Here is a 26,722-nt window from a genome sequence, read left to right on the forward strand (position 1 = left end):
CTCTCTGTGACCCTATGGGCCAGAGCCCAGCAGGCTCCTCTGTCTGTGGGGTTCTCCAGGCAAGAACACTGCAGTGGGTGACCATGCCCTCCTCCTGGGGATCTTCCCAACGCGGGAATGGAACTCGAGTCTCTGGCGTCTCCTCCTGCGTTGGCAGGTGGGTTCTTTGCCACCTGGGAAGCTCCCATGAAGGCCATACAGTCATTTAACTACCCAGCCAGGACAGTCTCACTTCCTGACGCCCACCAAGCCTGTAGCTTCTCCAGCTCTGACCAGGTGCCGTGCAGACCCGCAGGGTAGCAGTTGGGGACGTGCTGGGGACGTGGACCATACAAGCCATGTGCCGCATCTAACAGGGGTTGCCACGCAGCAGGGTTATAACATGGCTTAATCCAACCTCACACAAGACGTGCAAAGAAAAACAAGCTGCTCACTCAGCCCGTTAGGGAATCTTGTTCATAGGCCAACGATTTCAGGAGGACTTACATTCTCCGCTTCTTAGGCCATTATGTGGAATTTTGAAAAAAGAAAATTGCCAGTGGATTTGCCATTGTATCACACTCCAAAGGGTATAATTAGGATTTCTTTGTAATAAATTTTCATTAGTTAAAAATAGAAGTGTGGAAACAAGTCTCGCATTGTTGTAACTCGAAACAAGATTAATAGGAACATGTGATGATCACGGATTACAGCTTTTTCCACAAAATATTTTGTTCAGAACCACTGGACGCCTTCCAGACTGCAAAGCAATCGGTTCAATTAGAGTCAATCAAAAGCAAGGCAAACTTGGCTAAAAATATCTTTTACATCCTAAGTCTGAAAAACTCGGTACTAAAAGTAAATCCTAATACTGAAAAAGAGTAAAGTCAACATCATATGGAGGGTGAGAGGCGTTGTCCCCAGGGGCCCAGCTGGGTACCCGAGCCCTGGGGTGCCTGTGGGGGTGGGGACCACTGCAGGGCTGGGGTCTCCTCATTGCAAGGGGAGGGACATGTCCCCTGCCTCCTGCACCCCCTTGGGAGACATCAGTGGGGCCAAGCCCTGCCCTGAGCTCTGCCCAGCTCCTGCTCCCATCCCACCCCTCCTCCAGAACCGCCTCTGAGCTCCAGCAGCTGAACTGCCCATGAGACGTGTGCCAGGGCTTTCTGCCCCTGCCCATGAGCCCAGGGCAGCACATGCTTCTGGCCAATGCTCGAGACCAGACGGGGTACAGCAGGATTCTACAGGCAGCAAGTTCTTTTGCAAACGACGGACTTCCTGTGTTTATCTGGGACTGAGGGACTCGGGCCACTGGCCTTGGCACTTCTGTCCCTGCCTGGAGGCCAGTTCTTGGACACACAGACTCGCCTCTTCCGCCTCCTGAAAGGTTCAGCGCGGCCATCCCTGTGTTAGAATGGTCACCTTGGCGAAGAAATTATGGCCACGGACCCGCTGCCTGTTACAGTTCAAAGGAAAGTGGTTTGTTTGTTTGTTTTTACTGTCCAGTCTCGAGGGGAGGTGAGGAGAGAGAGAAGGGAGGAAAGAAGGAAGGAGGGAAGGCGAGGGGGCGGGAGAGCTTGACTCAGAAGGCGGCACGGTCCTCGCAGCAGGCGCACAGTGGAGGCGTGCGCTTCCCCAGGTCTAAGGCCCTGCCCACTGACTCAGCACCCTCGCTGCAAAGTCGGGGCAGATGATGGGAGCACGCTGGACCACGTCTTTGGAAAAACGGTTTGAACAGGAAGATCCCGACACGCCTCCATCTGTGGTGCTAATGTGAGCCTGTTTTTCAGTCCTGCTGAAATATTTAAATGTCTCCATTCTGCCGGCAGTTTACTAGCTCTGTCTCCCAATTTTGCAGTCCCCATAGATGTGATAAGCCGGCCTCCTGCACCTCTGTCCAATTTGTTCATAAAAATGTGCAGCAGGAAATGCCAAAAGCAGATGCCTCTGGCGGGTCCCACCAGCCTCTCCCTACAGGTGACAACCTCCCTTTCCTGCTGCTGATGAGTGGGGCAGGATGGCCACCGTGCCCAAGAGGTCTGGAAAGCCCTGGCCGGCAGGGTCTGTGCGTGCTCCTGCCACAGCCACCATCTGGCGCTTGTTGCCTCAAGACCCGAAGGGTTAAGGGTAGCGAGTCCTGCGGCTCCTGCTGCCCAAATCCCTGACTCGCTCCTCTGCCCCTCCCCGTGCCTGGCCAGCGGGTCTGCCAGGGTGGCGTCCAGGTCCCTGGCAGCTGACATGAGTTCCCCGCCAGGGCACGGAACCGGGACATGTGGTTATTTAACCTCAAGATCCCGAGGAGCTGAGACCCACAGGCTCATGTCTTCCGAAATGATTCCTGGACGCAAAACAACTCTTCAACGCCCATTTCCTTGGAGTGCTTTTTATGATTATTCGTTATTCCAGGTGGGGTGCCAGATGCCAGGCGCTGCCTGAAGCAAAGGACAGAGACAAGGAGCGCGGCGCGGCCCAGAGACCCGGCGGCCCCGTCAGAGGACGCCTGGTCTTTGCTGAAGACACAGTCAAACTCTCCTCCCACTTCACCTGCGCCACCGCGTTTAATCCTTCTCACAACCCTGGGAGGCTCATCGTGCGGCTGGGAGGACTGAGATGAGGCCTGTGGACTCCTCAGCGCAGTGACAGGTCTGACAACAGTGATGCTGATCACGATGATGGGGGTGGTGGTGCTGAGGATGGGGTGACACAGTGGGGATCGTGATGCTGCTGCTGACACGCCAGCGACGGGTCCGTGACCATAGCGGTGATGACAGTAACGGTGATACTTCACCTTCATTGTCTTTGGCGCTTCCGATGATCCACACCAACCCTTCCCCAGGCTGGGTTCCAGCCTTCTGTTCAGCCGGATGACATCTCATCTTTTATTTAATTTAATCGATGGGGAGAATCTGTTCTTTCCTCTGGCAAACAGGGCTAGGAATTTATCATCAAAATGCTGCCAGGCTGTAACTCCGGTATGAGACATGATATAAAATTCTGCAGGAATCAAAGTTTCTGTGAATCTCTGCCTTGTGGGGCCTCAGACACTCTGTCATGTGGCTTGTAACAAATGGTCTTCGGATGAGGCCAACTTGGAAAGATCTGGTTCTCTAGTTTTTAGCCTCGCTGTTGTAGTGTGGGAGGGTGCCTTTGGCTGCTGTCGGAAGACTGGGCCATCAGCCAGGTGGTCTCCAGGCCCCCCGCTGGGCTGGGGTGCAGGGCACCAGCTCATCTGGCACTGCTCATTTACGTTGGAGGTCCAGACTCAAAGCCAATGGTGGCATTGAGGAGGATGCCTCCCCAGGGTGGAGTCATGGCCAAGGGCACATCTGGGCTCTCACCCCAGTCAGGGAGCCACGGGAGCTGAGCAGGAAGCACTGTCCCCGGCCTGATGGAGGAGCCCTGCTTCCCAGTGTTCAGGGACAGGGCTCTGACGTGGGAGAGATGGGGCCCTGATGTGGGCAGAGACGGGGCTCTAAGATGGCCAGAGGTGAGGCTCTAAGATGGGCAGGGACGAGGCCCTGACATGGGCAGGGATGGGGCCCTGATATGGGCAGAGACACAGAACCCCTTGGAGGAGCAGGCCGAGGCCTCCAGGCTGCAGCCTGGGCTGTTTCAGACCTCAGGGACTCCTTCTCCAGCCGGGGCTCACTGCCCCCTGCTCTGTCTAACCGCTGACCGCTGACCGCCTGGCCAACCCCCTCGTGCCCGCCCCTGCCCTGCTCCCCTCAGCCCTGCTTGTCCTGCCCTGGTCCCACCTCATGACCTCCGATGCAGTGACACAGCCCGGAAGGGGATCTGGGGGTCACGGAGCTGCTCTCTGCTCTCCGGAGGCCCAGCAGCCCTTCCACGGAGGTGAGCACACTCACCCAGCCTTTCTGTCCGCGTGCTCAGAGCGCTGTGAGCCAGGAGTGACACAGGTGGAGGGGGGGATGAGGAAGTGAGCTGACCCCCCGACCCCCACCTCCCCGAAGCCTGGTCAGCGGGGCCTTTGGAGGGATGGAGGGGTGCCAGCAGCAGGCGCGCTTGGTCTCAGAGGCCAGGGTTCCTTCCCGGGGTGGCCGCCTGGGGAGGCACGTCTCCGTGCTGGGAGGTGGCCCCTCTGGGGTGGGGAGGAGCCCCTGGGAGCACCAGGGACAGGCTCCCAGGGTCCAGAGAAAGGCGACCGTGCTGCTGGTGAGGCCCTGACCCCACGTCTGCCCCCAGCCCGACTGCGGGCCCTGCGTGCTCATCTTGAGGGCTTGTCGGCTAAAGCTGAGAGGACCGCCTGGTGACTAGAGGTCCTCAGGCAGGTCCCGGACCCTGTGTGGCCACCTCCCTCGTCTGGGGACTCACACTGGCGGCCTCAGAGCACCAGCCATGTCACCCGACAGGTGACGGGAGACGATGCCAGGCCCCACTAGTGTCCGTCCCACCATGCCTTTTGTAGGCAGATTCTAGCTGCATCCGTGAGGTCACCACACACTCAGCCCTGAGAACCGGCCGGGGTGCCCTCAGGCTGAGGGTTTGGGGTGCATCTCACAGAGGCTGTTGCATCACTTCTGTCACAACAGCGAAACCCAGACCACCCTCCCGCCCACACTGGCTGGAGCCAGAATCACCTTTGGGGGCCCTGGAGGAAACGTGACGGCCCGAGCGCATCCGTCATATGACACAGGACACTAAGGGGTTCCTGTCCTGAGGCTGAAGACCAAACAGACCTCATGATGTGAAATGCAGTGAAGGATGCTTTTTAATCTATCCAAGTCCTCACACAAAAGTAGGCAGAGATGCCAGAACAAGAAGCCTGCAGACAATGTCCTCACAAATTACGGGGTGAGGGGTCCCCAGAACCTACACTGTAAGTGGGCAATGCCAGACCATGCCACCAAGGACCCTCAGGGCATCCGTGGCTGCCCAGGGAAGTGGGCGAGGGGTGGCCGAGGCCCGTCCCCGGAGCCTGTGATGTCCTGGGGCAGCCGCTGGCTGTGACTTCTGAGAGCAGGGACACTGGAGCTGGAGGGGCCTCTGGGCTACCGACTGCGAGGGGCCAAGGTGACCTACGGGGGTCAGCAGGCAGGGTGCCCCTTGCAGGATAAAACCAAGGATGAACTCAGAGAAACAGATGTGAGCATAATCTTAATAATCTTTAGATAAGATACCAAGGAAAGGGAAGAAGCGGCCCAGGGGACATGAGGAAGCAGAGGGCACGTTCACACAGCGTGACGGCACGAGAGGAGGCGCCAGGGTCCAGAACCAGCAAGGCCGGCCCGGATCACCCTCCTCCTGCAACCAGTCCAGTCCACCTGGAGCTACAGCAACGGCCACCGTCTTGCCCCACGTCAGGTCAGCAAGAGAACAGGAGGAGACCGCGGCCTAGACGTGCACACAGTCTGAAGTGGGAGGACAGCCCCACACTCCGATGAGACTTTAGCTGATTCTCTGAACAGGAGCTAAAGTTTTCAAAGAAGAGGGTGGATGCTATGAAACAGCAGCACATATCAGAACAGAGAAATTCAGTGGGGAAAGGGATATTGGACCAAAGAAAGATAGGAAAGACATCCCAGAGATCCAAGAAATTGGAAATAAAAGGGGAAGAAACACTTTGAGAGCCAAGCAGTGTACTTGGCATCACCAACATGGAAACTCAGAGCAATGAAATAGAACAAACGTTAAAAATAATGCAAGGGAAATGCCTTCATGCAGAACAGATGCACACCTACGTTTTGAAAAGGTCCACATCCTACCTGGGATAATCACCTAAGAATCACCAGGACAGAGATACACTCTGTCTCTTAAAGGCTAAAATTAAAAGCGAAAATGGATCGAAACATACCAACTATGTGCAGATCTAGGAACTGATAATAAATCTGTCATCATGGACGGCGCTAGAGAAACGACACAGTATTTTGAGAATCAGTATTAAAGGCTGTGAGTGATAAAGTGCTCAGTCGTGTCTGACTCTTTGTGACCCCATGGACTGTAGCCCATCATGTTCTTCTGTCCATGGAATTCTCCAGGCAAGAATATAGGAGTATTCAAAATGGGTTGCCATTTTGTTCTCCAAAAATTAAAGGGAAGGAATCAATAATTTACTTTGGGTTTTCTATTTGAAGTACACCTCAAGGGAACCAAACGGTTTATGAAGGTATGTTTTTCTTTATAAAAGCTGTCGAGGTGCTAAATGCAAATGAGATAATATAACTGAAACATTAGCATGAAAAAGTCCTTTTAGAAAGAAAGGATGAGGGCAAGTCACCTGCTCACATTACAAAAGACAGAGGATCAGACATCAGATGCCTCTTGACAGAAGGGACTCAATACGACCGTGAAGGATTCTTGCCCAAATACTGATCAAACTTGGAGCTGATACAACCCCCAGATCTGCTATAGAGTCACAGAACCTGTCAGGTCAGAAGACCCAGTTAAAGCACACCTTGGAGATCCAGTGACGCCCACGAGATGAGGTCCGGACTATGGAGATTCCACAGTCTCTGATGTCTTTAAAAATTAAGTTCTTATGTCTTAAATTCTGATGTCTTTTAAAAAAAAAGCTGGAGCAAAAGGGAACAAACCCACAGACTAAAATAATTTTAGGAGAGAGTCACAGACAATTTTGACTTGACTTGAAAAATAAAGTTTTAAAATAAAACAGTCAAGGAAATCTGAGCACTGTCTGAGAAGCTATTTGATAACAGTAAGTTGTTTGGTAATACTTGCCATTTATTTTTTAGGTGTGACTATGATTGCCTTTAAAACGTCCTTATAGTTTAGTCATGTGTCCTGATATATTTACAAATAAAATTTATACAATAACTGGGGTTTGCTTCAAAATATTCCAAGTTGCGGGGTAACGAGAACTGAAGATGAATACTACTGGCCTTGAGACGGCTGCTGAAACTGGGAAATGCGTACATGGGAGGTTTGAATATCCTGTTCTGTTGTTACATAGAACTTTCCATAGTGAAAAGTTAAAAACGGGCAAATAAACTGTCTTCCTCATCGGGCGTTTGGGGCCATTTGCTCTGGGCTGGGCCTTCCGCAGCGCATGTCTAACAGCTGGATGGACTCAGAGCCACAGACCAGCCCCACTGATCACCTGAGGGTGTTTGCTTTAGCAGGAATCGTCGCCGCTGGGCCTGTTGGCTGTGCCGGCTGCCTTTCCCCTCCACTCGCCTGTCTCTCCAGCCCCTCCTGGCGCAGACACTGCGTCTCCCACTGTGCTGCAGCCTCTTTAGGTCCAGACACACTGCCTCCTTCCCATCGCTGCAAAGGCCACCTCCTTTGCCTGCCTCGTGAAGCTGAGCTCACGTTCCAGCAGGAGGCCTCACAGGCTTGAACAGAACTATGAATTTATAGTTTAAGAGACTTCCCTGGTGGCTCAGATGGTAAAGTGTGTGCCTACAATGCGGGAGGCCTGGGTTCAATTCCTGGGTCGGGAAGATCTCCTGGAGAAGGAAATGGCAACCCACTCCTGTATTCTTGCCTGGAAAATCCCGTGGATGGAGGAGCCTGGTGGGCTACAGAACATGGGGTCGCAAAGAGTCGGACATGACTGAGCGACTTCATGTTCTTTTTTTTCAAACCATGAATTACCATAAAGAGGGGAAATACGTTCTTCCTCATGGGAGACAAGAGGAGAGACTCTCCTAGATGACTGCACGCTTACTCCTCCAGGAGCATTTGGGTGTGCTCTCGACTGCTGAATGGAGCCCCCGAAGGAGAAGATTCTGCAACAGCCGCCCCCCCGACCCCGTCCGGCAAGGGAAGACAGACCCTGACTTCATCTCAGATCCACGCGTCTGCTGCGAGCAAGCAAGGGCCCTGGGAATGTCCTGCTACTCTCGTCATGCCTGCAACAGGGGAATTCGTGACAACCACTGAAGGCCAAGTGCTTACTGAACACCAGGGTCAAAGGGAGTGAGAGGCGGGCTGGGAGATCTGATGAAGGACCTGTGACGGAGCCCAAGGTCAAGAGCTCTGTTAGAACTGATTCCAGAGTGGTCTCCTGGTGGTCAGATTTCAGCTTTATCTCCATGTGGGTGAAAGCTTCCTAGAAACTGGGGGAACTCGACGCATTCACTCAAACTCCAAGAAACGGCACCTGCTATAGTAAGCGAGGGGGTGATGTATGGGTCTCAGGATTTATGCTGACGCCTGGCCTCCCTCTCAGAAATCCACAAGTTTCATAATCCTTTTTTGGGGAGGAAATAAATGCCAGGGAATATTGATGCTTCAATCTGAAAGGACAAACTAAAATCTCATGACAAATGACCTACATGCACACAATTTTCTCGTAGCCAGGCATCCATGGAGTGTCCATCAGCCCAGGTAGGAGGCCCTAAAGACTCAGGGCACAGACTGTTCACAAAACTGCAGGGCTCCATAGAGAAGCAACTAGTTGACTAAACTCATGACCTGTGTTCAAGGCGGGAGCTTCAGATGCATGTGTGCTCACTCGTGTTTGACTCTTTGCGACCCCATGGACTGTAGCCCGCCAGGCTCCTCTGTCCTTGGGATTCTTCAGGCAAGAATACCGGAGTGGGTAGCTATGCCCTTCTCCATGGGATCTTCCAGATCCAGGGATCGAAGCTGGGTCTTCTGCATTACAGGTAGGTCAGTGTAGGTGAGTGAATATTAACTCATTTTCCATGCAAGTCTGAGGCCACAAAGAGATGCACAGTGTCGCATCTTCTGAAGAAAACCAGACTCCACACTCTCATTGGAGTGCAGCTCATTCTCTTGTCTTCTTGGATGCTTTAAAGATATAGTTTTACAGCAATCTTAATTTGGAGTCACGTATTTTCTGGCACCACCTTATAGCATTGCAGAGAAGCCATGCCCCGCATGTTCTCAGTAGCTAATTTTTTGGGGATTCTGGAAACCCACGTATATGGAAGTGAAAGGGCTCAACTCATGGTTCGTATAAAGTCAGGGTTCTGCACACTGGCCTTTCCTTGCTGCCCACACTCGCTGCCCATCGCCCTTGCACTGGGGTGGGGTGGGGTGGGGGCAGCAGCTGTCTGAGTGTAAAGAGAGTGTTTCCTTCTCTCTCTCGTGCAGTTGACTCTCTCTAGGTGTGGGCTTGATCTGGGGACAGACTCGGGGTAGCGGCTGCGTGCCCTCCAGACTCCGAATCCTTTTGTCTTGTCCTGTCTTTGGGGTGATGATGTTGCTTCTTTCACCCTACATGGAGGCTCTCTGACCCAGGGCAGGATGCAGAATTGCAGCTCAGTCCAGGGAACATGCTATGGGTGTGCCTTGGCCATCTTGGTTTGTGAAGAGGAGCATAACGGAGGGTATATTTGCGGAAAACAGAAAAATGACCCCAAGAAAACTTCTTGCTAACTTCACGCTCTTCAGTCTCCAGATGCGGCTGCAGATGACCCCATGGAAGCGCCTGTTTGATGTTCAGGTTTTACTCTACAAGGTCAACTTTGCTTCTTACCTCCAAGGCCATCAACTGGGTGTCCTCAGAGTTTACAAACTACCACAAAAACCAGGGTTCTGGGATTCCCTGGTGGTCCAGAGGTTAAGAATTTGTCTGCCAATGCAGAAGCCTCGGGTTCAAACCCTGGTCCAGGAAGATCCCTCGTGCAGAGGAACAGCCAAGCCTGTGCACCAGTTCCTGAACCTGTGCTCCAGACTCTGGGAGCTGCACCTCCTGACGCCCGTGTGCCTAGAGCCTGGGCTCCACAACACGAGAAGCCGCTGCAACGAGACGCCCGCACCACAGCCAGAGAGAAGCCCCTCTGGCTGCAAGTAGAGAAAGCCCGTGTCTAGCAGTGCAGACCCAGCACAGCCAGCGATAAATAAGTAGATCAATTAAAAAAAAAGAAAAGAACGTTTCCAGCCAAGATTTCTTTGGGTCACTTATAGAAAAACACTTCTATACCAAATGGCATAAAAACATAAATAAACTTCCAGAGCTGTGGGGCTGATGATATTTGAAAACTCACATGAGCAATTTCACCCTGTCCTGCTATGGAAAACCATTAATTTAGCAGGAATCCCTTGGCTCAGCAACTGGCAAAACCTGGCACATGGAGAAGGGGCTGGAAGACAGGCATACCACCGGCGATTTCTTCTCCTACATGTTTTGTGGATGATCTCACTCTAGTTTTTAAACCAAATGACATACTTTTGCTGAATCCTTCAAATAATTCAACTCAATTATTTGAAATAAATTCTAAGTTCTTTAAATAGTGCATTTGAAAAGCAGGTCTGAACTATAAACAGCCTTCACGTGGGAAACCAGCAGAACCTCCAGGGCACTGCACACAAAGAGGAGACACAAACAATCAATTTTCCAGTCCCAGGGAAGGAGCACAATTGTGCATCACAAACACATCCCATTAAACAGTAAATAACATGCCATCTGAAACAGCACTCACCGGTAGCTGAAAATATTTGGGTAATTTGAAAGCTTGTCACTGTGACATATTTCTCTTCTCAGGGAATGTTAGGAAAAGTATCATTTGGATCTGAATTATAGACACAGCTGATTTAGTCCCATTTGCATAAGAATGTCCAAAATGTACATCAACGAGGCCAGGATGTACAAAGGATGCAGGGAGCAGGCAGCAGGTTCAAAACCTGCCTCGTACTTTAGAGGCAAGGATATGGCAGCTGGAGTCATACTGGGCAGGAGCATTTACGTGCTTTTTGATGAGAGAAATGACATCACACATATAAAAGGGAAGGTCAAATGGACTGATTCCGGCAGGTTCTCTGGAGCCTGGCCTCTTACTATTTAGGCCAGCATCTACTAAATAAAAATGCACAAAAGCAGACAGACGCTTGAGAGTCCTTGGGCATACTGGCAATGACCTTCCCCAAAGGGACCAAGGTTAGGGTGATGCGGGGGTCAGCCCGCACGGGGGACGAGCTCTGAGCCACGCACGGAGCAGGCCTGGTGGGGAGGGAGCTTCAGAAAAAGCCCCACAAGGGCGAAACTTCCCCCAGAGTGAGCGCAGTTTGCGTAAAGCAGCCCAGAAGTGAAGGATCAGGGCTCTCAGAACATTCCAGATTCTGAGTCCAGCCCAGAACATCCCCTGAAGCCTTTTCCTCCCGAATCTCAGAGGCAGAACAGAGCAGAGCAACCCGGAAAGTGAGCCCTGAATTGCGGAGGGAGCCGGGTGTCTGGGCGCTGCCCTCACACACGGAACCTGTGGGCCCAGCGGGTTTGGGGACCCACGGTGGCCAAAACTCCACGAAAACACCTGTGATGGCTTCAGAGTCAGTGCTCAGTCATGGAAGAAGTCACCGAGCCGATGAAAACCGAGATGAACGCTTTGACGCTACTTAAAAGCCAGTTGTGCAGAATCTGGGGCCAGTCCCGTAGACAAACGAAGAGAACTGGAGAATGTAGGCCCGGTTCCCCGGGGCTCAGTGAGTCCTCCCTCCTGCGAGAGTTTAAGAGCATCCCACGACGGCAAGGTTGCTATTTCTCTCCTGCCTCAGGAAGCTTGTCTTGTTTGTAAAATCATGCGCACTTAGTCAAGATAGCAGACGCACGCAGCTGCCGCAGGGTCTGAGAGCAACAATGAAGCAATCACAACTTGATTCCTGTCCGTGGAGCCCTTGACGCCGGCGAAGGCGCTCGGTGTCCGTCCTCTGTGGCCTCTGTCTCCCCAGTAACTGTCACCGCAAGGACAGGACTTGGGGGCGCAAGAACACAGAGGCCTGTGGGGTGGGTGGGGTCAGCCTTGCCCCAGCACCACACAGTCCAGCCAAGCTGCAGCCCCCGATCTCCGTCAGCTGGAGAAGGAGGCCCTGCCTCCCCCCCGGGCTGCCCCCAGACCTGGGTAGGACACTGCTTCCCCTGCCCTGGACTGCTCTCAGAAACTTCTGTGGCGTCTGTTTGGCATCAGTTGACGTGACCATAGACCTGCACTTGGTCAGCAAAACCATTGTGTGAGGGGTGCTCGTGGGGAAGGCCAAAGGTATCGCCACAACAGGAGCAGGAACCCTCTGTTATTTCGCCAGCCGGTCGTGCCCAACTCTGCGGCCCCGTGGCCTGTAGCCCCAGGCTGCTCTGTCCAGGGGGTTCTCCAGGCGAGAACACTGGGGCGGGTTGCCGCTTCCTTCTCCAGGGATCTTCCCGACCCAGGGATGGAACCCGCGTCTGTCTCTGGTTGACAGGCAGTTTCTTTCCACTGAGCCTCCAGGGAAGCCCCAGTTGCCAGTCCAGCCCTGGCCCCAGGCTGCCAGCCCTCCTCCCCAGCAGGGGCGTCCTCTCCGCCTCCCTCTCCCACCGTCCTTCCCCAGGAAACCACAGGGTAAGGACAGAAGAGCTGAGAACCGGCACCGCTTCCGGGTCGAGATTGCGTCTCCCTTCATTGCCGCGCACGTATGTTGTTGCAAAAGTCTTACCTCATCTCGGGCACATTTTAAAAGAGAAGGCACACAGTGCGAACAGCCTGACAGCTGCTCTGGGGTTCCTGCCCTGGCCTGGGCTGTCCCCCGACGGGAGCGGGTGCTTGGACCCCGGGACAGGACTGGACGTGCCGCTGGATGGGATGCGGGCCGTTCTGCAGGGGCATCGGCACCACGTCTGCTCAGGAAGTGGTCTTGTAGGCCCCTTTCGATGCCCCTCAACCTCCCTGCCCCGTGCCTTTCATCCACCTGCCCTTCCAGGAACTCAGACTCACAGGCCTCGAATTTTACCCCTTTGCCTGGAAGTGAGTAGGGAAGGGCCACAGACGGGCCTTCCAGGAGGGCCAAAGGGGGAACAGGCACCCCTGGCTTGAGGGGAGGCTGACCTCCTCCCTTCTGTGCTGTGCCAGCAACAGGTCGCAACAAGCAAACTTGGGCAGAGAGCGTGTTCTCCGGGCGCCACTGCTCGTCATCGGGCCTCACCCAGGCGGCAGGCGCTTCACTGATGACACGTCTGATTTGAGCTGAGAATCAACCCGAGTGGAGTTACTGAATGGAGGCCTGGTGGAGCTACTTTGCCCAAAGCCTCAAAGCCGGCAAGCCACAGCGCCGGCCCTCTGACCCAGAGCGGCAGGACCCCCAGCCCACCCCTCGCCCAGCACACGGCCCCACGCAGGACCTCGATGGCTCTGTCACTCCTCAGGGCCCCAGAAGCAAGGCCAGGGCTGAGCATGGCCCCAGGGAGGCCGCGGAGGGGGCACCGTCCAGTGTAGACCTGGGGCCCCCAGAGTGGCCAGGAACCCCCGCCCTCTGTTTGGGGTTGGACCCATTCCTGGCTCAGTCAAGAGAGGCAAATGATCCTTTTCTTTCTCAAGGAAAGCCGTGTGGGGACGGACGCGGTCACTTACCGATTCCTCTTGGTTTTCACGTCTGGGTCTTCCCTGCCGTCCTCAGAACTCGATCCATCGCTGGGCTCGGCTGAAAGAAAGTCAGGTCCGCACGGTCAATACGGAGCTCGTGGCTTTCGCAAGCCACCGGGAAGCAGCGCTCCCAGCTGACTCAGCTTGAAATTAGGAAAACGGATTTCCCTTAACAATGGACCTCAGTCCTATAGCTATACTAGTGGGTTTCCCTTAAAGATGGACTTCAGTCCTGTAACTATAATAACTATACTAGCAGGTTTCCCTTAAAGCTGGCCCTCAGCCCTGTAACTATAATAACTATACTAGTGGGTTTCCCTTAAAGATGGACTTCAGTCCTGTAACTATAATAACTATACTAGTGGGTTTCCCTTAAAGATGGACTTCAGTCCTGTAACTATAATAACTATACTAGCAGGTTTCCCTTAAAGCTGGCCCTCAGCCCTGTAACGATAATAACTATACTAGGGGGTTTCCCTTAAAGCTGGCCCTCAGCCCTGTAACTATAATAACTATGCGAGGGGGTTTCCCTTAAATCTGGACCTCAGCCCTGTAACTATAATAACTATACTAGGGGGTTTCCCTTAAAGCTGGCCCTCAGCCCTGTAACTCTGCCAGCGGGTACACTCCTTCCGTACTTCAGCAGGAGAGAAATCTGTGCTGCTTTTGTGCACAGAAAAGTCATCTCTAGCTGCGGGCCATGGAGAGGCTGCCAGACCCTCCAGAAGGGTGGGCGAGGGGTGCGTCCAGCTGACCCCACCCCTCGCAGGAGGCGGGCCTGGACCGGCCCTTCTGTCCAAGCTGCCTCTGCGTCCCTTCGCTTGAACCACAGGCCCAGGCTCCCCCTCTGACTCGGACAGTGAAGGACCTGGGCTCTCTGCATGCGGCCTGCGGACGGCTGCTGTCTGCGTGTCTGCTCTCTAAGAGCCAGACTGATTTTGAAGCAGGTCCCCTCCTTACACCCTGAAGAGGCTGGCCCTGTAAGTGTTTGATGAGCTTTCGGAATGAAAAAGTCAAAAGGTGCTTGGGTGTTTCATATTTGTCTCCGAAAGGAAAGAGGAAAAATGAGTATAAAGATGGTTCGGGAGCGTTATTATTTCGGTCCTGACAGGCTGAACGATGCCCAGACACTCCCGGCATCACAACTGCCTGCTCGCCTGCTTTTCGTTCTGCGCCCATTGTCCCAGGAAGCTGCTTTCTCGGAAGCACGTCCCCGGCGGGCCCAGGGGCAGGGCTGGGCCGCCGCCGCCCGCACCGCGAGGCTCGAACCCACGTCCTTCCTGAGGAGGCTCTGCAGCGAGTTCGCAATGAATGTGGCGTTTACGGGGGAAATATGAATATCCTCTGCGGAGAAGCCCTCCACTCCTTTTCTTTCCATAAAACCCAACAGCTCTCCAGGAGCCCTGTCTGCAATCCCAATAATGCCTCCAGCTTCGGCCCCATCCATTCTCCGGCCGGCTCTCAGTGCCCGGTGTGGGGCTGAAGCAAGACGGGAAGAGATGTGGGTCACACCCTAGAGGTGCCCAGCGAGCCCAGTCCACCCAGACCCTGCATTCTGGCGGCCTCTTCCCACCGACGGCCTGTCCACGCCAGAGCCTGCCCTGCCCAGCGCAGCACAGTCAGGGCACCTGGGAAACTCCCCTGGCGGGAGCCTGAGCCCAGAGCAGGGCCCCCAAGCCCTGGCACCAGGGACATGTGGGCTGGATGACAGGGCGGCCTGTGCGTCACAGGGTGCTGAGTGGCATCTCTGGTCTCTACCCCCGGACGCCTGGCACCTCTGCCAGTACTGACAGCCACAAGTCTCCAGAAACCACCCAAACTCCCCCCCAGGGACAGAGAGCCCCACCCCCGGCCCTATTGAGAACCAGGGGTCTCGAGAAAGACCTTCATGAGAGCAAAGCTGACAGGAGGGGAGAGGCTCGCTCCTTCTCACCCACGCCCTTTCCCCACACACCCTGTATGGCCCCCCAGTCACATAATTCGATGAGAAGGACAACACACACTTCGTAAGAATGCACAACAAAACAAATGGCCAATCACCAGGCTGAATTTCTCTCCTAGTTTCAGAAATGCCAGTGGACACAATGAATGGTTTTAAAAGCTCAAGGGTGGATGATCTGCAGTGCTCATGAGGGTAGCAGAATCTATTAGCGGGCGTGTGAACCGGTCCATCTTTTTGGAGGAAGATTTAACAATATCTGTCACAATGTAAAATGCATGTACCTTTCGACCTGGCAATTCCAATAATATGAATTTATACAACGAAAGTACTCATAAATGCTCCCAAGATAAATATAAGTGTACGAAGGTATTCTTATCAGTATTCTGTGTGTGCATGAAAAACCAATGACCTGGAGCAGCTGGAAAGACCTGGTGGAGATGTCGGCGTCTGGTCAAGGTGGGCAGGGATGCGAAGGGAAGGGCTCAGAACACGTGCTCAGTCGCTTTAGTCGTGTCTGACTCTGCGACCCCATGGGCTGTAGCCCACCAGGCTCCTCTGTCCATGGGGTTCCTGGGCGAGAGTACTGGAGTGGGTTGCCATGTCCTCCTCCAGGGATCTTCCCGACCTAGGGAGTGAGCCAGGATCTCTTGCATTGCAGGCAGATTTCTTTACCACTGGTGCAAACTGGGAAGCCCTCAGAATACCAGGGGTTGCCAAAAAGATACCCACAGTGATGAGAAGCAGAAAGTGGAGCAGGTCAGCTCCTCAGCCATTCTACTAAGAACACGCATACCTGCAAACATCTACCTATCTTCACAATATATTGTTTTGTGCATTTAACGGGCAAGGAAGGGCACATCCATTTTTGAAAAGGTGCTGAATGTACAGGGAAGTTGAAGCACGAAGTCAGAGGTATTCTCAACCTCTGAGAAACATGTCTTCCATTCCTTTACAGTGGCTGCCCTCATCCAGAGCCAGTGAGCAGGGAAGTGTGAAGCACTAGTTTCTGAGGCAAACTGCTTCGAAAGGTGCTATTCCGGTCTCTCCTATGTCCTGGGCCTGGAAGGCCGGGACGGACATAACCCCTTTATCGGCACTGATTCAGGGGCATCTAGAAACCTGAACAAGCCTTGGCCCTGCCCATCCAGCAAACTGAAAGCGAGGGTTTACAAAGCGTCATTACAGAGCGTTACGGAGCCCCACGGGGCCTGCACGCCAGGCTCCGCAATCTTCCTTCCCATCACAGTTCAGTTCAGTCGCTCAGCGTGTCCAACTCTTTGCGACCCACAGACTGCAGCACACCAGGCCTCCCTGTCCATCACCAACTCCCAGAGTTCACTCAAACTCATGTCCATTGAGTCGGTGATGCCATCCAACCATCTCATCCTCTGTTGTTCCATTCTCCTCCTAACCCTCAATCTTTCCCAGCATCAGGGTCTTTTCAAATGAGTCAATTATTCGCAATAGGTGGCCAAAGTGTTGCAACTTTAGCTTCAGCATCAGTCCTTCCAATGAATATTGAGGGTTGATTTCCTTTAAGATTGACTGGTTGGATCTCTTTGCAGTCCAAGGGACTCTCAAGAGTCTTCTCCAACACCACGGTTCAAAAGCATCAATTCTTCAGCGCTCAGCTTCCTTTATAGTTCAACTCTCACATCCATACATGACCACTGGAAAAGCCATAGCTTTGACTAGATCGACCTTTATTGGCAAAGTACTGTCTCTGTTTTTTTATTAAGCTATCTAGGTTGGTCATAACTTTTCCTCCAAGGAGCAAGCATCTTTTAATTTCATGGCTGCAGTCACCATCTTGGAGCCCAAAATAATAAAGTCTCTCACTGTTTCCACTGTTTCCCCATCTATCTGCCATGAAGTAATGGGACCAGATGCCATGATCTTAGTTTTCTGAATGTTGAACTTTAAGCCAACTTTTTCACTCTCCTCTTTCACTTTCATCAAGAGGCTTTTTAGTTCCTCTTCACTTTCTGCCATGAGGGTGGTGTCACCTGCATATCTGAGGTTACTGATACTTCTTCTGATAATCTTGATTCCAGCTTGTGCTTCATCTAGTCCAGCATTTCTCATGATGTACTCCACATATAAGTTAAATAAGCAGAGTGATAATATACAGCCTTGACATACTCCTTTCCTGATTTGGAACCAGTCTGTTGTTCCATGTCCAGTTCTAACTGGTGCTTCTTGACCTGCATACAGATTTCTCAGGAGGCATGTCAGGTGGTCTGGTATCACCATCTCTTGAAGAATTTTCCAGTTTGTTGTGATCCACACAGTCAAAGGCTTTGGCATAGTCAATAAAGCAGAAATAGATGTTTTTCTGGAACTTTCTCGCTTTTTCGATGATTCAGCAGATGTTGGCAATTTGATCTCTGGTTGCTCTACCTTTTCTAAATCCAGCTTGAACATCTGGAAGTTCACAATTCATGTACTGTTGAAGTCTGGCTTGTAGAATTTTGAGCATGACTTTACTTGCGTGTGAGAGGAGTGTAATTGTGCAATAGTTTGAACATTCTTTGGCATTGCCTTTCTTTGGGGTTGGAATGAAAACTGACCTTTTCCAGTCCTGTGGCCACTGCTGAGTTTTCCAAATTTGTTGGCATATTGAGTGCAGCACTTTCACAGCATCATCTTCCAGGATTTGAAATAGCTCAACTGGAATTCCATCAACTCCACTAGCTTTGTTCATAGTGATGTTTTTTAAGGTCCACTTGGGCTCAGATGGCAAAGCGTCTGCCTGCAATGAGGGAGACCCGGGTTCGATCCCTGGGTCGGGAAGATCCCCTGGAGAAGGCAATGGCAACCCACTCCAGTACTCTTGCCTGGAGAATCCCACGGACAGGGGAGCCTGGTAGGCTACAGTCCATGGGGTCGCGAAGAGTTGGACTCGACTGAGTGACTTCACTTTCACTTTCACTGTTGACTTCACATTCTAGGTGAGTGATCACACCATCGTGCTTATCTGGGTCGTGAAGATCTTTTTTGTACAGTTCTTCTGTGCATTCTTGCCACCTCTTCTTAATCTCTTCTGCTTCTGTTAGGTCCACACCATTTCTGTCCTTTATTGTGCCCATCTTTGCATCACAGGGTACCTGGTAAATTCTGTCAGTGAGGGATTCTCTGCAGGGATGACCTGTCTACACTTACCTGCTTTACGCTGGGTCCTGTTACAAGGACTGATCAGAGTGGGTGCCGATCTGATAATGGCGTTAACAAAACAAGAAGCCTGGTTCATTCTTTGTGCAGAGGAGGGCGCGGTGGGGCCACCCGGTGGTGTCAGGGTGTGGACGGAACATGGGGCAGGTGATGGCCGGGGTTCCTCCCAAAGAGAGGCCAGGTGACCTGCGTGGGGAGAGCCCCTCTCGCCTGCCAGAGTCTTGTGGACGAGCGGTGATGCTCATCCTTGACTCTGGGGAACAACCATCATCTGCATTGTAGCAGCCCCGGGCCTCGCTGAGCACCGGCCACCTGGCCCCCGTGGCGTGGAGAGCGATGCGTTGTTCCTGGCAAACAGCACTCGGGAAAGCGACCTTTCACAGGTCACAGCTGTGTTTACTCACGGGCATGGCTTCCTGACCTTCTTGGTGAAAGGAAAGGCATTGTCAGTGTACACCTGCCTTGAGTATAAACAGCTGAAATGTTTACAGAGAACTGAAGCCAAGTGACATCCTGCCGGGTCTCTTACGGGTCGGGACAAAGCAGGGTGGAAGTGCCTGGCCCCCCGCACCCAACTTTTCTGCGTCAAGCAGGACGCAAAATGCTTGCCAGAGTCCTTTTTAATCTAATGCTCATAAGACATCTGGACAGGCTGGCCCTCCTTAGATCTGGAGTCAGACCTCCACGGTGGAAATCCCTGGTCCTCCACTCGACAGAAGTGTGACCTTGAGCAGGTCAATTGATCTGCTTTCTTCAATTCCCTCTACTGTCAAAATAGGTATAAAGACAGAGGATTGCAGACCAATGGCCTCCAAAGAGGTCCACACCCAAACCCTGGAAAAGAAAGTGAAAGTGAAAGCCGCTCAGTCGTGTCCGACTCTTTGCAACCCCGTGGCTACACAATCCTGGAACTCTCCAGGCCAGAATACTGGAGTGGGCAGACTTTCCCTTCTCCAGCAGATCTTCCCAACTGCAGGCGGCTTCTTTTCCAGCTGAGCCACTGTAAATGTCTTCGGTTGCACCACAGGGGTGAAGCCCCTAACCAACCTTGGGGCCCCAGAAACCAGAGGCCTCCTGGACGGGAAGACACAGGAAGTGAGTTCTGCCCTAGAGACCCTGGAGAGACGCAGCTCAGACCCGCCAGCGAGACTTCAGTTGGGCTTCTGCCCTCCGGGACAGGAAAGCAGCAAGTTGGGGTTGGTTTAAGCCACTAATCTTGCGATCATCTGTTACAGCAGCAACAGGGGGCCGATACGGCGGATGGTGCCTAGCTCCTGGGGTGGTGGCAGGCATGGAGGAACCAAGCGGTCCCTTCCCCCCAGGGCACTCTCCCCCTCCTGCCCAGGCAGGTCCCCTGCCCCACTCCACACCAGCATCCTGTCCTACTTAGCCTCTGGGAGGTCCCACGGGAGACAGAAGGCAGGGGAGAGAAGCTGGGAGATCGTCCTCTGCCTTGTCTGCCTCCCCACCCTAGAGGACAGACTCACAGACGTTTTATCTGATCGCCCTCTGGTACATCTTACCAGCCTGCACCAAACTCCCGGCAGAAGGGACGGGATCCCCATCCTGAATGGGGCAGGTGATGAGGCAGCAGGGGCCAGAAGGCAGGAAAATTTCTATTGTGGACAAAAAGAGGTCACTTGCCACCTCAGTAAAGAAAGAACGTTGCCTGCCAACAAGCCATGAGTCACAGTCCTGACACTGAGCCTTGAGGGGACGTCAGGACAGAGAAAAGCAGGACACTGGTCCTAGACAGTGAAGGTGCACGTATCAGGAGTGATGTTGGTGAGTCCGACTCTTGCACCTTCCCGCACACAGAAAAGCACTAAAATCGTTTACTTGAGATGTCTGTTTTTTTGTGACTAGCTGTAATCTTTTGGGTTCAATTCATTTTTTTTTTTTTCTCAGCAAAACCCCCTGTATATCCTGGCTCCTTCCTTACCTCTGGAGAAGGAAATGGCAACCCACTCCAGTATTCTTGCCTGGAGAATCCCATGGACTGAGGAGCCTGGTTGGCTACAGTCCCTGGGGTCGCAAGAGTTGGACACGACTTAGCAACTAAACCACCACCACCTCCCTTACCTCGGTTACCCACAAACTGGCACCTGCCGTCCACCTCTACAAAAATTACATCAGGCGCTGCTGCAGCAGCCAACCTTCAGCACCCCCTGGAATGAGCTCGGGGTGGAGAGCAGGAGCAAGGCCCTCTGTGCTCTGGAGAACTGGCAGGACAGGCTTTCGATAGCTAGATGTTTTCAGGAGCTGATTTTATGAGCCCCGTTCTTGAACCTCCTCATATCTATAAAATCCTTCACGGTGATGACTGCCCCGCGTGACTAGCAGTAACCCTCATGAGACTAGTAGAAATCTTCTGCAAAAATATGTGCTTGATTGCATGGACTCCCCTCCACCAAAATCACGTATATACTGACCCGCCCCGACTCTTTGGAGCTGTCTCTCAGAGCTATCCAAGATGCTGTCTCCTGGGCTGCAGTCTTCATTTCACCCCAAATAAAACTTGACTCACAACTCTCACATTGCGCTTTTTTTTTTTTAAGTTAACACCTTTCGGAGCAGCTCCTCAGAGTGCTCCGAGAGGCTCTCTCCCTGGCTACAGTCCTCAGTGAGGTCCCCGAGAAAAACATAACTCACGACTCTTCATTTCACTTCAGTCTCCACTACCCATTGCCCTGAAGAGAGGTCTCTGGTGCTGCAGGTAAACACAGTTGGCAGAACTGAGCCTCTAAGAGGTTTGAGAAATGCTGAAACTGGTGGGAAAACAAACGTGAGTGGGACATCCTCCACAAGGCAGAGCCTGTAGCCGCCCCGAACGTCAGGGCCTGGGGCGGGCGCGGGGTGAAGGCTGCTGCTTCTCACTCACACCTCAGCAGGCATTGTTCCCAACTAACAGCCTGTCTGCTGGAGCCGCGAGGGTCTGGATGCACTGTAGGATGACCAGGAAATCATTCAGGCCTTCAGCTCAACCTCTCAGCAAGCAAAACAGAATGGAGAAAAGGGGACCTTGTCTTTATCTGTTTAGGGCTTAGCCCTTCTGGCAGTGCTGCACGCTTTTCCCAAAGTTGCCTGACAATATTGACTCCCCCTTCCATGCTGATATTCCTAGTATGCCCACAAAATACACACACACACACACCCCTCCAAACCTACTGCAGTTAAATGTGGCAGAAAAGTCATGTCTGACTCTGTGATCCTATGGATTATACAGTCCATGGAGTTCCCCAGGCCAGAATGCTGGAGTGGGTAGCCGTTCCATTCTCCAGGGGATCTTCCCAACCCAGGGGCTGAACCCAGGACACCGATACTGCAGATGGATTCTTTACCAGCTGAGCCACCAGGGAAGCCCTAAATGTGGCAGTATTTTGTCAAATTCTATTTGCCTCTTGAAAAATAATGAATATCAATTGGAATGTTTAATGGTTCCATTTCAGACAAGAAACGGGTTTTAATATTTAAATCTATAATGACTCATAGTCCAACACAATGTGAAAAACAAAATTCTATACCAAGAACAATCTTCCCTAGAGCTGATTCTTATAATAATTAGGGTCAGAACATTAGATGAGTCATGACAGGTGACCAGCCAGGGAAAAATTCACCTTGCTTTTGGCCTGAGGTCATCAACTCTTCCTGATCGTTACTAATTAGTCTTCCAGAAATACTCCCTGTCCTGTTTTGCTGCAAACAGAATATTTTCAGTGAGTGGATCTTAGGAAATTAGAAGTTATCCATTTAAATGTCAATTCCTGCTCTGAAACTGGAAGTTGAGAATTGAGGTCATTTGCATGTCTTTAAGCTGCAAGGAGATCCAACCAGTCCATTCTAAAGGAGATCAGTCCTGGGTGTTCATTGGAGGGACTGATGCTAAAGCTGAAACTGCAATACTTTGGCCACCTCATGCGACGAGTTGACTCACTGGAAAAGACTCTGATGCTGGGAAAGGTTGGGGGCGGGAGGAGAAGGGGACGACAGAGAATGAGATGGCTGGATGGCATCACCGACTCTGTGGACATGAGTTTGAGTGAACTCCGGGAGTTGGTGATGGACAGGGAGGCCTGGCATGCTGTGATTCATGGGGTCGCGGAGAGTCGGACACAACTGAGCAGCTGAACTGAGCTGAAGACACAGGTTAAAGACACTGAGGCGGCTTCAGGCAGGTCTTCCTCTTTTAATAAGAGTGAGGTTAAAGCTCATTTCGTAGCTGCTTGTAAATTTATAATCACACATCTATCTGGATAGAGTGGTTCGGGGGTCACCATTACAATGGTGGCAGACAAAATACCCTGATGTGTGAAGCCTACAAGAATCGGGTATTTCCAGTTCTGTTTGTTAGATTTAAGGCTCCATTCTCCACCTTTTTAAGTGCAAAATGAGATTCAGGCCAGCAGATTGAAATGGAGCCCTGATCTATGACCCAGATAATTCAGGTCCTTGTTGTAATTAATTATACAAGGAGGCCATTGGACAGACATCTGAGGCAGTAAAAGCCTCAGGGTTACCGGTCAGTGGCGACGCTGAGGAGGGCCAGCTGGGCAGGAGGTGGGCCTCCCTGGTGCCCGGCAGCTGATTCCCCTGCTCTGCGCCTGCACCAGGCCAGCCTTCCCAGGCTCCAACCACTTCCAGTTTGGGGCTTCAGGATCGAAATCGATTTTTGCTCAAAGAAACTCTTCACTTTTCTAACATGCTTGTTAATCTTCTAACACTGTCCTCCACCTCAGAATCCAGGAAAGGGCAGAGGACTCAGGGCGGGGGAGGACCCTGCTCACCCCTCTCTGCTCTCGCAGCCCTGGTTCGACTTGGTCCAGAGCAGAAAAACAGGTGAACCACTGTGTCCTGACTGCTAATGAGTTCCATCTTCTCTCATCCCTGCCAGCCTCGGAGAAAAAAAAAAAGAAACAGCACCCAATTATCTCTGAGAAAGCAAGCTGCAGGAAGGAGCCAGGAGACTGCCTATATTGTTTGCAAATAAGTGCCCTCCGGACAAACTGCACCTGAATGTCCTCGAGGGGTTGGCAGGTCTCGAACACCGGCCCCACAGGTGGTGATGGTCTCTCCTGTCCCCGAGTGAGGATGTTGGAGGCCGGGTGTCTGTGTGTGAGGGGTTTTGTTTCAAGCCTTCATTCAGCTCACAAAGCATCCTTTTAGATAACGGATGCCTCAGTCAAAGGAGGAAGCAAAATCACACGCCCAGTTCTCACTGTCCCTGAGAACAGCTTGGTGTTACAGACTGAGGTGTGCACCTAGAACATTCCCTCCTCAGAACCAGCTGACTCGAGCTGATGCTCTGGGGGGGGCGGTGCACTCATTATCTTGAGAGAGGGGAATGTACTGGGAGATGGAGCACTCCCTGCCACACCCGTAAACAAGGATGCCGTAGTGACCAGTGACCGCAGCCCTCCAGTGTGAGCCGGTGAGCCCTGAGGGCACTCAGGGAGGAGAATGCCCAGGAGGATACCCAGGACCTAGCAGCCGTCAGACTACAGCAGCTCCCCACAGTAAGCCCCAGGGGCATTCAGGGTGTGGAAACGCAGGGCACGGCCACAGACAAGCCGAGGCGCACATGGAAGGAGCGGTTTCGCTGAGCCCACACTCTTGCGCTTTCCCATACATGGAAAGGCACTAAATTCCTTACTTTGGGATAGCTGGTTTTCTTCAGCTAACAATAATCTGTGGGTGTTCAGACTCCCTGATCTTTTTTGTAAAACGTCTGTGTAATTTGGCTCCTCCCCTGGCTTGCTCAGAACAGTCCTCTCAAGGGCACTTGAGATGCTGTTTCCTGGGCTTGAAGTCCTAAAACTTTATGCCGAATAAGACTTAACTCTCAACTTTTAGGTGGGGTGTACTTTTTCAGTTGACAGTGTTATCGGTATCAATCACTCCATCTTAGCAGACTGCTGCCAGCTTTGCAAGAGCAATCTGTCCATGTCCCTTCAGTTCAGTTCAGTTCAGTTCAGTCGCTCAGTCGTGTCCGACTCTCCGCGACCCCATGAATCACAGCACGCCAGGCCTCCCTGTCCATCACCAACTCCCGGAGTTCACTCAAACTCATGTCCACAGAGTCAGTGATGCCATCCAGCCATCTCATTCTCGGTCATCCCCTTCTCCTCCCGTCCCCAACCTTTCCCAGCATCAGACTCTTTTCCAGTGAGTCAACTCGTCGCATGAGGTGGCCAAAGTATTGCAGTTTCAGCTTTAGCATCAGTCCTTCCAATGAACACCCAGGATTGATCTCCTTTAGAATGGACTGGTTGGATCTCCTTGCAGTCCACGGGACTCTCAAGAGTATTCTCCAACACCACAGTCCAAAAGCATCAATTCTTCGGCGATCAGCTTTCTTCACAGTCCAACTCTCACATCCATACATGACCACTGGAAAAACCATAGCCTTGACTAGACGGACCTTGGTTGGCAAAGTAATGTCTCTGCTCTTTAATATGCTATCAAGGTTGGTCATAACTTTCCTTCCAAGGAGTAAGCGTCTTTTAATTTCATGGCTGCAGTCAGCATCTGCAGTGATTTTGGAGCCCCAAAAAATAAAGTCTGACACTGTTTCCACTGTTTTTCCATCTATTTCCCATGAAGTGATGGGACCAGATGCCATGATCTTTGTTTTCTGAATGTTGAGCTTCAAGCCATGTCCCTTAGCACTGATCAAAATGTTGAGGAAGCTTTTAAGACACTTTCTCCTAAAGTTCCATTCAAATGCTTCTGGATCCAGCTAAAAGTGTAGGCTGATCCTGTTATCTGTGTTAGCGTCACTTGAGATGGACTCAAAAACACTGCAAGCCTAATAAACCACTCCAAAGCTAAAGCAAACGCTCACTCCAGGCATCAAGATTCCATTTCCTGGCCTTTCAGCCAAGCTCGTCGGGTCAGTCAGGGTAAACCCTGATCTCAAGACCTCAGTGAAGCCAAGACTGTTCCAACCCACATGCTCAGGGAGTGCACCTTTCCCAACACAGCTGATAAAAATTGTATGAGACCTAATCGGAGGGATCCTTTCTGAACACATGGAAGTGTTCTGTTCTGACTCTTGGGAAAACGAGATTTGCTGGGGCAACTTCTGAACAGCTGTCTCTCTGCCACGCATTGGACTCCTCTGCAGCTGGGAAGGATCTTTTCCCTTCTCCGTATGCACTTCAGTGAATTCAAGCATCCTTCAAAGAGTGGATGGACTTCCTACAAAGCTCTGGAATGGGTGCGTGATGGAGAAGGTTACCTGTTACCAATTACGACATGTAGGCTCAAGGGGCAGTCATACAACATCTGGAGCAAAAACCAGATGATGGGAAAGAAAGAGCAAAGAAACTATTGCATTAAAAAGGAAAGAAATGGAATGAGTTTTTTCTCATTTTTTCTCATTCTCACAAGTTTCCCTTGTGACTCAGACTAAAGAATCTGGCTGCAATGTGGGAGACCTGGGCTTGATCCTGGGATGGGAAAGTCCCCTCAAGAAAAGAACGGCTACCTACTCCAGTATTCTGGCCTGGAGAATTTCATGGTCAGAGGAGCCTGACAGGCTACAGTCCATGGGGTTGCAAAGAGTCAGACAGGACTTAAAGACTTTCACTTTTCCTGAGAATGGAAATGATAAAGAGAACGCTGAGTAGGCCTGAGCATTCCTAGTTTTTTTTTTTTTTACTTTAACTGCTTCTAACTCTGCATGTCTGTAACTAAGTTTGCTTTTCTGCACCTTAACTCTGCAGGAGCTACACTTCACACCTATTTCCTTTGACTCTATGCTAAATACATCCTGTATCTGGTGTTTACCCTCAAACACTCTTCCCCTTGTAGTCACATATCAGAAAGAAGGCTGCAGAGCCATGGAACTGACAGACTCAATTGCTGGGTTGCTGACACCAGCCTATGACTGCCTTTGGAACAATGCAAGAGGAAGAAATCAAGGTCCTCACAGCTCTGCTCGTCATCACTGACTCCTGACTGTGAGCCCTCATCTTATATAAGCCCTTAGACTCCTCACGATACAAGGGCTGACTCACTGGAAAAGGCTGATGCTGGGAAAGACTGAGGGCAGGAGGAGAGGGGGCGGCAGAGGACGAGATGGGTGGACGGCCTCACCGACTCGATGGACGTGGTGTGAGCAGCCTCTGGGAGACAGTGAAAGACAGGGAGGCCTGGCGAACTGCAGTCCATGGGATTGCAAAGAGCTGGACGTGACTGACACACTGAACAAGAACAGGTTCCCCATGGAGGGGGACTCAGTTCTGGAGGCGTGAGCCTACTGCTCTCCCCTCTCAGCCAGGTGAGAATTAAGGCCACCGTTGCTTTTCCTCCAAACTCTCTCTCTGTAGTGTTCATCTGGCTTCAGTGCGCAGAG

General features: G+C 52.0%; 1 protein-coding gene across 1 annotated transcript in view; it reads right to left on the bottom strand.

The window, feature by feature from the left end:
- Positions 1-26,722, bottom strand: part of TCERG1L (transcription elongation regulator 1 like) — a 191,681-nt gene that overhangs the window by 24,161 nt on the left and 140,798 nt on the right. Inside the window, exon 8 of the mRNA XM_088842546.1 lies at positions 13,242-13,311. Within this exon, the coding sequence (XP_088698672.1) occupies positions 13,242-13,311 (70 nt within the window). The remainder of the gene's footprint in view (positions 1-13,241; positions 13,312-26,722) is intronic.

This window comes from Moschus berezovskii, chromosome 12, assembly GCF_049115385.1.
Source record: "Moschus berezovskii isolate FMDL1 chromosome 12, NW_MosBer_1.0, whole genome shotgun sequence".
NCBI classification, from domain to species: domain Eukaryota; kingdom Metazoa; phylum Chordata; class Mammalia; order Artiodactyla; family Moschidae; genus Moschus; species Moschus berezovskii.